Here is an 11,601-nt window from a genome sequence, read left to right as displayed (position 1 = left end):
GAACATAAAAGTATAGGGGCCAAAGCGCTAAATATTGAAAAAACGTAAAGGGTACAAACACAATAGTACAGGGAGGAAAGCGTGAAGTGTCAAAGAACATAAAGGGGCTAAACAAAAGAGTACAGGGACCCAAGCGCAAAATCTCGAAAAAATTGGACCATTTCTTCATTTGTGTGTTTGTATGGTTCCAATTTTATCGGATGTGTAAAGCTCTCACGCCACGGCTTATAAACTGGTCGTAAAAGTATAGGGGCCAAAACGCTAAATATTAAAAAACCGTAAAGGGTACAAACACAATAGTACAGGGAGGAAAGTGTGAAGTGTCAAAGAACATAAAGAGGCCGAACAAAAAAGTATAGGGACCCAAGCGCAAAATCTCGAAAGAAATTGGACCATTTCTTCATTTGTGTGTTTGTATGGTTCCAATTTTATCGGATGTGTAAGGGCAACTCCAACGGGCCGACCCAAACAGACAGCGATTTCGTCCGCTTTTTATCCGTTTGGGTCCGCCAGGCGGACACGAACGTCCGCTTCCGCAAATGGGTCGGCTCATGCACCCGACGTTGACCGGACCCATTTTTGTCGGTGAGAAAAAAAAGATAAAGCATAATTAAACATTAAAAGCCGGCCACGAAGGTCGGCGATAGTCCACGCCTCGCTTCCGCATTACATTTAATTAAAATAAATAAAAAACTAAAATTGCGTCCATGCAGCCCTAGGCGTCGTCGTCGGGGCCGGTGAGGTCGACTAGCATTGCCGCAGGGCCGGCCCACGCCGAGTTCCAGAGCGCAGCTGCGTGCGCCTCCGTCGTCTGCCCCGCCGGCGCTGGCTGTGGTGGTGGCGGTGGCAGCACAGCAGCACGGGCACGCTCCTCCTCCTCCGCCTCTCGTCGCTCCTCCTCCTCCTCTTTCTCCGGCTCCATGAGCCGCAGGCCCTCGACGCGCTCCGCCTACAGGTGCACCGACCTCCAGTGCTCGAGGTAGGCCTGCTCCTGCAGCGGGGTCACGCCCAGCCAGATGGGCGGCGCGCTGACGAACTCCTGGACGACGTCGGTCCACTGGTAGACCTGCCACGGCAGCGCGGGCTCCGGCGGATGTGGCACGACACAGTCGCCGGCGGCCGACAGTGCCATGGCCTTCGCGAGCTGCCGCTGGTACGCCACCTCCTCTTCGGGCATGCGCCGCGCTTCTTCCTCGCTGTCGCGGAGGACACCAGCGAGCGTCGCCTGGTAGGCGGCCTCAGCCTCCTGGTCCTCGTCGCTGACGACAGGCGGGGGCGGCGGAGGGCCTCCTGGATGCACTTGGCATACGCCACGGCAACGCTGCTCCTCGTGCTCCACCCCGAACCACACTCCCAGTTAGGGGAGTCGGCCGCGTATGTGGGGTCTCGCCGCTGCTCCGCCGTCAGCAAACGTCGTCGTTGGTCACCTCCTTAAGATGCACCCGCGTCAACCGCGGCACCGCCGACACCGGAATCCTCTCCGGATTCAGGTGTCAGCCGTGCGACAGCGTGACGTCGGGGTAAGGGAGTGCGACGTGGTGCTCCCAGTGCCACCGCGCTTGGTGCACCGGGACGCTCACGCGCTGCGAGGCCGAGAAGACGACGGCGGGGAGGTGGCGCGGGGGGAGAGCGGGGCCTTGCCCTTGTTTGGGAAGCTGCCGGCCATGGTGGGCTAGGGTTTGGTCGCTCGGCCGCCGAGGAGGTGGCGAGATGGGGACGGGGGCGGGTTCTGGAAGCAGATGGCGGAACCCACCGCACGCTCGGATTAAAAAAGGCCGACCGCAGTTGCCGATGCGTGGGTTCGAGGATGACATCCGTCATAAATTATGTTGACCGCGGTGGTTGGGGGCGGACAACGAGGGGGGGGCGCGTGCGTCCACGCCGACACATTTCAGTCCCAAATTTGGACCGAAAATGGATCGACGCGGACACGAGAAGGATGCGTTTTAGCAATGGATCGACGCGTTGGGCCATCATTTTTGTCCGCACCGACCAAAACGGACAGCGATAGATGAAATGGATCACCGTGTTGGAGTTGCTCTAACGCTCTCACGTCACGGCTTATAAACTGGTTGGCGAAAGCTTCGCAAGCGATGTTGGACTAAACGCTCGCACTGATTCCCTCCCGCAGCCCTCCGCGTGGGCCGTTCGATTCAGTGCTGGCGGGCAGTATACAAGCCCACGCTGACGTCCTGTTCACCATGGGTTTTTCTTTATCCAAGCCCACGTGACCTCTAGTCCTGTCTCAAAAAAAAAAAACGTGACTTCGAGACCAGCCTGCCGTGCCGTTATAGTACAAGGTGCAAGTACTTTCGGCGCTGAAAAAAAGATACAAGTACGTTCTCATGAAACTCGCATTTCTACGTATAATCATTTCTGCACATAAAGTGTTCATCTGACCGTGCTCATACCAGCAGTTTTTATACGATTTCTATCACGTGACACGCACATCAAATGTGTACAACAGCAGTTACCTCTGCAAGACAACAACAAAATTTACCAACTTTCTCAGCAACAACAGAAAGGAACTTGAACGACAGCTACAAACTGGATGTTGCCTATCTCTATCAGAATTTTTTTTTTTGAATAAAAGGGGTTTTCCCCCTGCTCCATTTTATTGAAGCAGCAAACATCTCTATCAGAAAATGCTGCGCACTTTGCCCAACTTGTATGCCAATCTTCATACTTTTTTCAGTGTGCTGTCAACATAGATGCAGAGGTGAAGGTGTCATATACAGTTGCTCACCGATCGACGGTCACAGAGACAAGGAGCGAAAAAAGAAGAAAATGTCAAGCTTAGGTTTCCTATATGCTACCACTAAGCTGCAGCAGCTGCTCTTCAGCAAGTCAACCTCGAACTGGATGTTGTGTATATCCATCAGAAGATGCCATGCATTTTTGCCCAACTTGCATGTACTTTCCGTATATTTCTTCTGTCGTCGTAGTTGTTAGTCCTACGCCGCTACATATCTCATGTACGAAAGAAAAGAGGGTGAATTTTCTGCGTTTATAAACTGCTTGGCGTCTTGAAGATATCCTGAAGAAAGAGGCTCAGCTCCCGTGCTGATCTCCCAACCTTGCCTTCTCTCCTACAAGATGATGATGTGTCATTTCGGTTCTTTACATTACTAGTAAGATCTCCAGATTTTCGGTAACGGCTAGTTTTTGAATTGAAAGAGAGGGGGCTTACCTTGTCAGGGAGATGAGATTTGCATTTATCTTTTCCAGCTCTTGAAAGCATAAACTGCAGCGTTCCAACCTAGCAACACAGCACAAGTGGAACAAAAACATGATATTATACATGTACAGAAGGATCACACTAGATAAGATGGAGGGATGGGCAAAATACCGCTGCTCTGCTTCGAGGTCTACACCGACTGGTGGAGCAGACGACAAAGATGAAAATATTGATGCACTGAAGCTTTTCACAAGCTTAAGGATCGTCGCCAAGGCAAAGTTCAAATGTCTGCGGGCATAGATGACAACAAACACTTGTATAAGCCCAAATGTTACCATCACAGTATCTGTGACTTTTCCATACTGCTAAAACTGTATGAACCATGAAGATTTTTTTTATAAATAACAGTGGAAGGGCAGTGAAAGACCGCAGTACTGCACCCGGCAATGGCTATCAGTAAACCTTATCCAGTGTACAATAGGAAGGTAAAAGGTAAATTATACTCCCTCCGTTCCTAAATATAAGTCTTTTTAGAGATTTCACTAGTGGACTACATACGGAACAAAATGAGTGAATCTACACTCTAAAATATGTCTATATACATTTGTATGTAGTCCCCTAGTGAAACCTCTAAAAAGACTTATATTCAGGAATGGAGGGAGTAATACTTTGAATGAATAAATAAGATGAAATACCTATCATATCCACTTTCAAGAAGATTGGCGGCAAGAGGTAAAACAGAAGTGCAAATGTCTAGAGTGATATACTTAGTACTCTTTTCCATAATAAGAACATTAATTATATCAGCAGTAACCTACAAAACAGATAGAGCAAAGACATCAGCTATTGTATAGAGTGAAACTACAGTATTAAGGGTATGGTAGGAAGTCCACACAGCATGATCCGACATTCTTCGCATAGCACTGACAGAGCCCTTGATATCATTATTTTGCCAACAGCGGTACACAAGCTGCAAATATCACATGGGAATTACCATTACAAAATATATGCACCATAATCATGTCTCCCAAATAATATCAGTAAATGTTATTGTTGGTTCTATTTTCCTTCAATACCTCTAGTTTTGTCAGCCGCGACTTCACGCCATGAATGAATTCTTGATGACTTTGCATTAGGTTAGCTATAAGATTGTTATCATTAGCCGATGCAGTGTGTTCTCCAGCAAATGAAGATTGTTTCCTCTACAGAAGTAGAAATATAGAGTTGGGTTTGGTATGAACAGAATGAGCAAAGGCATCCCAAATAACATAACTTCAAGTTTTGGAAGTAATGTATACCAAGCCATCTAACGTTGGTGCGTACTCGCTTCTCTCGTAATTCGCACATAAATGTCCCTTTCCTCCTGACAAAGAGCATGATGATAACCCTATGAGGATCAAATATTCCAATCAAAATAATATCATACCAATTCAGCAGAGCACTTACGATTTTGAACTATGCTGCTCTCACTTGATTCCACCAGTTGGCTCGATCCAAACACTACTGTTCTATTAACATTTACAAATTGTGGATTCCTTCCAACTTCTGATTTTGTTTCTTCAAAACCACAAACATCATACCAGTCATCAACTTCGTTAGACTGAACACTTTCAGCACACAATGGCCCAAAACAGTTAATGTCCCCATCACTTGATGTTTCTCTTATAAATTTCCTTTGTGGAGTTTTTGAAGTAATTGGCTTTGAATGAAATACGCAATGATGAACATCGTTGTCATGATCCACAGCCAGATGACCTTTTATTAAATTTTCAGGCCTCATGGCTGGTAAGTCAGCAGGGGCAGCTTCACTGAGATTGGAACCAACATCCACATTAGAAACATGCCTTGGGGCAACACCAGGCACCAAAGAGGATCCTTCACTACTACCTGCATATATATTGGATCTAGGTATATATGTGGGAGCAGCAGAAGCCTGTGAGCTACCAGCAATCATTCTGGCACTTGTAGAGAGATCCACTTTGAAGCAAACATTAGTTATGTGTGTATTCTGGTCGTCAGTAGAATTTGGCTTCAATCTAATCCTAGGAGAAAGAAGAGGTGCAGATTCAGCTCTTGTGAGACGAAAATTATTTATTCCAGGTGCTTTTGATAATCTCTTCCTCACTGCAGAAGAAGCTGGTACAGAAGTTACTTTCGACGCAGACATCGGGCGCTTAAGCAATGTATTGGATGGAGTTTCATTGGCTTCTGTTAAAAACACAAAATACAGGTAGTGTTAGGGTGAAAATCTTTAACTAAAAGAGAACAGGCGAAGGTAAGGAAAGGAAATGTTATTCACATATTCATGAGATAATAATAACTCCTTACGGACACCTGGGCTTCTGGAAATCGATAACCTTTCCAGCATTGATGATATGCTATTATCAGCTTGTAATGGCCCATTACCACTTCCATTCAAAAATGCTTCCGCATTACGGACAGCATATGGATCAATTTTCTGAAGTTTAGATTAATACCATATCAGAACTGCTCATATGCTAACATAATATTTTTTATAGAATCATACCATCAAGTCCACAACCCATATTCCCACACAACTTTGGTTATATGAGCAGCCAAGAAGTTTTCCCTCTTGTACATTTAGATCTGCTAATGTCGACCAGCCAACATCAACCGCATCATGACATATGATGGGTTCCCATGAAAGAACCTGCAAGCAAAAGGATAACATGCAGATGATTTTGTTACGACATCATTGCTCCAAACTTGAAATGAGGAATTTGACATTTTATTAGAGTATCTACCTTCAAACTTTCATGTAATCCACAAAAAAGTGCTTTGCCATCACTGTTGAATGTCATAGAACGAACTACACTACCCTGAAAATTTGAAAGCTTGCAATAAGTATTGACTACATCACTTACAGATAGTTAATTTGGTCATAATCAAGAATCCCCATCCACCCATAGGGAAACTATATACAAATGAATAACAGAAGCTGTGGTCAGAATCTGTACCGGCACATAGTATTCCCGGCAATTCTGCATGAAGCCGAAAAATTAGTTAAATCCAGGAAGAAACAAGATAAATGGATACTAAAATTACTTATAGCTCAAGTAGAGAAGATTAAAAAAGAGAGTGGGTATGCACCATTAAGCTTACCAACTGAAAGTTATAAAAGAGTTCAAATATGCATACACAAGAAACTTGTTCTAAAAACAAACCAAGAAACTTGAATTAACAAACGATTATAAACAACTAAAGGCTCATGCTACTTAGCTCACAATTTCAGGTACACTGCAACATTTGGTCTGACATACTAATTTATGAATCATGGTCAGCATTACTTGGTACTATTTCATGGCTCTGGGTACAAATACATGAAATCAATGCTTGATGCTGATCTGATGTGTTGCCTTGGGTCCTTGTAAAGGGTCAGATTTAGGCATAATTACAAAGGAAAAACACAATTCATAGTGATTGAACTCAGTTTGAAATTAAATTACATCAAAGCCAAGAGTATGATCAAATGCAGCTTGAGAAAAATTGTAAATTTTTATTAGGACATAAGTTTGCTGGATGAGTGCACAATGATAGTGTTTATATAAGTACATTATTTCACAATCTGAACACAAAGATAACATGAACTAGGAGACACAAATGTAGAGCCTGAGCTTTCTAAATCATCGATTAGGAAATATTATACCTCCGGCCCAGAAGATCCAATCAACTCAAAAGTCTCAAGGTCCCAAAACTTAACAGTCTTATCAGCTGAACCTGCAGAAGTTTTTGGAAAGAACAGAAAGCAAAAGTTACAACTAACCAAGTCTAGATGATATATAAATAATTTTGGAGGAAAGATGTTATCTGGGAGCATTTCTTATGTTCTTGTACAGGTTTTACAGTAATATGATCATCCATCTAACCTGTTGCCAGTAAGAACTCGTGGGGGTGAAAATCTAAACAGTTAATTGGACCTTCATGAAGCCTAAAGTCATGCAAGAGCTTTCCAGCTGTCAAATCCCAGATCTAGCAAGTTATTTACGAAAATAATCAGTGACAGAAGAAATATAAGATATTTTTTCGCTACAGCATGTGTTTATTCATCTTATTAATATTAGTTACGTTATGAGCATATATGACAACTTTATAGGTTGGACCAATCAGCGGATTCCCCTGCAATCTTTTCTGTGGTACAGCTTAATAGGTTGAATTTTTTTATCATATTTACTGGACATGTTCAAACTCTTACCTTCACAGAACTATCAGCCCCACCAGAAACAATCCACCGACCATCAGGAGTGAATCTAAGAACATCAATCCTTCCAGTATGACCCTGGTATGTGTGAATGCATCTCTTCTTCCGCATGTCCCATATTTTCATGTTTGTATCTGAAGACCCAGACGCAAAAAAATCTCCAAAAGGGTGGGAATCAAGAGAGGCGCAATTTGATCTATGCCCAGTGAAAGTTCGAACAACTGTCGCAATAAAATCAGATATAATCACAAGATACAATTACAGTTGATCTTTTCGCTTCAAATAGAGGCCAGCGTTATCAAGACTGGTTCACACCTTTTGCTTCCTCGATATCCCATATTTTTATTGTTCCAGATGCTGCTCCGGCACCTATCATAACCTCAGAGGAATCAAAGCTCAGTGACTCAACTGGACTTGTAAGGCCTGAGAGGCTCTGCAAAAGCGTAGTGACACTCACTTGTAATTGTAAGTACATAAGCAACCACCTAAATGGCTACCAACCAAAAATGCAATTACATAGAAAGTGATGAAACTCCCCATATAACATTACCAGGACAGCGGTAGGTTTCCCTACAGCCCAAAGATTGACCTTCTGATCCTCCCCACCAGTGATGAGGGTTCTTGATGTTCGCTTCCCAAACTTGGCACAAGTGACATCCGAAGCATGCGCAACAAACTCCTCTGTGCATTGTCAAGGTAACATGAAACTGCTGTAGCCTGATATAAAATCCATGAAGTCAGGCTAAATGTTTATGTCGGAGTTCACTTTCTGGTATTATTTTGGAATACACATTCCCACTAGGTATATAGTCAACAAAAACCCAGAGCGAGTTGTGAGGTCATGCCATCAATTAGAAATTTAGAACTATTCTGCACTTCATTATCAACATCGAACAGGTAATAACACCATATTGTGTGTGGCACTAGGTTCATTTCAGTAATTCTACAAGCCATGCTATCCTAAATGAGTCTGACAAAACGAAATCGGAAGATTCAGTATTGAGCTTCACAACTTCCAGAAGGTAGGTGTCAGGAGTTCGGATCCAACAACATGATCATATTTGCTGCAATATCTGAAGTGACAAAAGCAATGGTAAATTACATAACACAAGGGGCAAATTTCTAACAAGGGATTTAATTTTTTCAGTATTACACGTAGGAACAAACTTCTTTTGAGGAGCCTCACAAACAAACTATTGAGCACACATTCTCTCGAATTAAATTGAACCCATAAAGTGTAGTTTAATGTTCAGCAGAAAACCATATTGTTCTATTTTTATTTTTTTGTTATATTAGTACTCATCCCAGAGGACATTTCACTCAACTTACACGCCCATTCACACAGGCGCAAAATCACACCGGAAAAAAAAATGTCAGTTACTCGGAACGACTTAAATTAGTTCCTTGGAACCAACTGAGCTCAATCACAATCTAAGAAGGCCAACATGAACCCAAGAACAGCTCAAGATGCAAGAGGTAGGTTCCTGGAATGTTCCTGGAATCGATTGTAATCGCTGCACGCGAGCCCATCCCAACCAAAACCTAACTGTACCGATCCAAGCAATTCGGCACAAAGCACCCCGATTCGAGATTCCCAGACCGACAATAGATTATTCACGGAGCAAGAAGTAGGATACGGAGCTTGTACGCGCGCTTGGTGGCCATCCGTGACGGCAGCAGTCATCAAAAGCTTGATTTTTTTCCTCGCTGCGGCGGGCCGGCGGCGGCGACGACGGAGAGAAGATTTCGAATTGTGCGTCAGAATCGGTCCCTTATTGTATGCCGTTTCTCGTTTGGTGCTACAAATCCGCCCGATTTTATAGGAACAAACTAGTGAGAGGGAGAGAGAGAGGCGAGGGGAAAAGCAACTCTAAAGAGCACAGCAAAGTATTTCTTGGTTATTGTATAAAAAAAGGTATTTCTTGGTTTTTTTAAGGGAAATGGTTAGAATCAGTCGACGGATAATCACGCCTGCATCAGCCGCTTCCGTGACCGTTTGATAAAATTTTAATCAGATTGATTAGAAACAACGCATTACTTATACTATTTCCTCCGTTTCTAAATATAAGACATTTTAAAGATCGTACTATAAACTAAATACGAATGTACATAGACATATTTTAAGTATAAATTCACTCATTTTGTTTTGTATGTAGTCTTTTAGTGAAATCTCTAAAAAGTTTTATATTTTAAAACAGAGGGAGTAATTTTTATAACTAAATGGTTGTTACAATCTCTCTCTCCGCAACAAGAGGTGTGTTGCGGAATCTGGATCTGGATTCCCACGAGAGGAGCCACCGCTCATGGTTCTCCCAAGCTCCTTGTCTCGAGCTGCTTCGACCGCCGTCGACGACGCTCGCTGTCGGCCGCATGTCGACGAGGTCACCGGCGTTGGTGCCGTTGTTGCCTCTCTGCTTCACCATGAACGTCGGTCGTCCCGGTGTGCCCGAACTCAAGGTGCATCCTGTCGTATGGAGGATTGGATCACCGGTGTCCGTGCCCATCGTGTGGAGCTGCAGCCACCGTCGCCTCGCCGTTTCGAGAGAGCATCGACCTTTCTTTCATCGACATGGTTGTTGCTCGATATCCGCTACATCGAGTTTCTGCAACACGGTTTGTGTTGCGGAAAATAACCGTACAGTCCTTTACTTCCAAAAAAATGTAAATTATAGCGAGATCTTTGTTATAAAAAAAATTTCAACAAAACTTCTGATGCAAAAAAGCTGCAATAAAACAATTGTTGCAAAAATAATCTGCAAATTGGTCTATTTTATAAAAAAATCCGCAACATAATCCATGTTACAGTAAATTTCTACAACACGACATGTGTTACGGTAATAAAAGATGATCCCGACTGTATAATACATCTGATCGAACGGCTAACGAGGCGGTGGCGTCCGACGCGTAGCAACGCCATTTTTCAAAGAGTATTTCTTTGTTCTTTTTACCGGTGAATGAATGTCCAAGCCGTGATGATAAAAAATAATAAGCTATGACTTTACATTTTTCAAATTATGTCATTTTCTTCCCCTCATTTTTATGCCAATTTTATTTTTTCACAAATTAGATAACCTTATTATTATTGATTAATTATAATGAACAAACTGCTCTTAGAAGCTTCAAAATGGACGAAAGTGTTGCCAACCATCCAACAACTGAACCGCCAAGATCATGTGTTTTTTCTCGTAGAATGTGTAAATTTGCAAAGCACTCTATTACTACCTACATTTTAAGATATAAGACGTTTTAATAGGCTATACCAATACATCCTATATTCTCGAGTGAAGCTATAGTATATAATATCTTTGTCTATGGAAGATTTTATCTAGTAGTGGCATTAAACCCTAATGTGGAACCAACAACATTGGTAGAGTTTTGTTAGGTACCAGCTCGATCTACAGATCAAGGTAGCATACAAGCTTGATCTCGCGTGACAGCCACGCGGATCTCGTGGAGGAAGAAGAGTGGGGAAAGGGGAAGAGAACAGCCGGTTCGTCCGGATCCCAATGGATGACAGTGACGACGCGCTCGGGGGTACAAGTAGCGGCGGATGGATTGCGTCGAGCCTAGGTGGCCCACTCGGGCCCAAGGTACCTTCTGTTGGGTTGTGCGATCCGAGGTGGCCTGCTAGAGGCGCACCTGGGGGTCAAACTCGTGATCCACCGTGGTTACTGATACGTCCATTTTGCATCATGCTTTCATGCTGATATTTATCGCTTTTTGGGCTGTTATTTCACTTCACGGTACAATACTTATGCCTTTTCTCTCTTATTTTGCAAGGTTTACATGAAGAGGGAGAATGCCGGCAGCTGGAATTCTGGCCTGAAAGTGGAGCAAGTTTGAGATACTTATTCTACGCAACTCCAAACCCCGTAAAAATCAACAAGGATTTTTTTCCGGATTTATAAAAAATACTGGGCCGAAGAAGCGCCAGAGGGGCGCCAGCAGGTGGCCACAAGCCTGGTAGGGGCGGCCACCCCCCCCCCCCCGGCCGCGCCTAGGGGGCTTGTGGGCAGCCTGCTGGCCCATTGGCCCCCCTGTTCTGCTATATGAAGGGTTTCGTCCGGAAAAAAAAAATCAAGGAGGAGCTTTTTCGTGGACTCGTCGCCGCCACGAGGCGGAACTTGAGCAGAACCAATCTAGAGCCCCGGCAGGACGATCCTGCCGGGGAAACTTCCCTCCCGGAGGGGGAAATCATCGTCAT

General features: G+C 43.9%; 1 protein-coding gene across 3 annotated transcripts; it reads right to left on the bottom strand.

The window, feature by feature from the left end:
• Window positions 1-2,636: 2,636 nt before the first annotated feature.
• Window positions 2,637-9,291, bottom strand: LOC123432212 (katanin p80 WD40 repeat-containing subunit B1 homolog KTN80.3-like). Of its 3 annotated transcripts, none has more exons than XM_045115376.1 (18): window positions 9,035-9,290; window positions 7,948-8,078; window positions 7,713-7,830; window positions 7,392-7,618; window positions 7,066-7,168; window positions 6,846-6,916; window positions 6,157-6,180; window positions 5,944-6,018; window positions 5,706-5,849; window positions 5,507-5,636; window positions 4,625-5,386; window positions 4,477-4,541; window positions 4,255-4,380; window positions 4,074-4,148; window positions 3,874-3,992; window positions 3,350-3,466; window positions 3,191-3,259; window positions 2,637-3,089 (listed from the first exon to the last, which is right to left on the bottom strand). In XM_045115376.1, exons 1-18 carry the CDS (start codon window positions 9,060-9,062, stop codon window positions 3,008-3,010), a joined length of 2,466 nt encoding a protein of 821 aa, XP_044971311.1. In that variant the 5' UTR covers window positions 9,063-9,290; the 3' UTR covers window positions 2,637-3,007. The 3 variants fall into 3 exon arrangements, with proteins under 3 accessions (XP_044971311.1, XP_044971312.1, XP_044971313.1); XM_045115377.1 differs by having other exon boundaries at window positions 5,513-5,636; XM_045115378.1 differs by lacking the exons at window positions 2,637-3,089; window positions 3,191-3,259; window positions 3,350-3,466 and having other exon boundaries at window positions 3,898-4,148; window positions 9,035-9,291.
• Window positions 9,292-11,601: the final 2,310 nt, after the last annotated feature.

This window comes from Hordeum vulgare, chromosome 1H (genome assembly GCF_904849725.1).
Source record: "Hordeum vulgare subsp. vulgare chromosome 1H, MorexV3_pseudomolecules_assembly, whole genome shotgun sequence".
NCBI classification, from domain to species: Eukaryota; Viridiplantae; Streptophyta; class Magnoliopsida; order Poales; family Poaceae; genus Hordeum; species Hordeum vulgare.
This window is presented reverse-complemented; position numbering and strand designations above follow the sequence as displayed.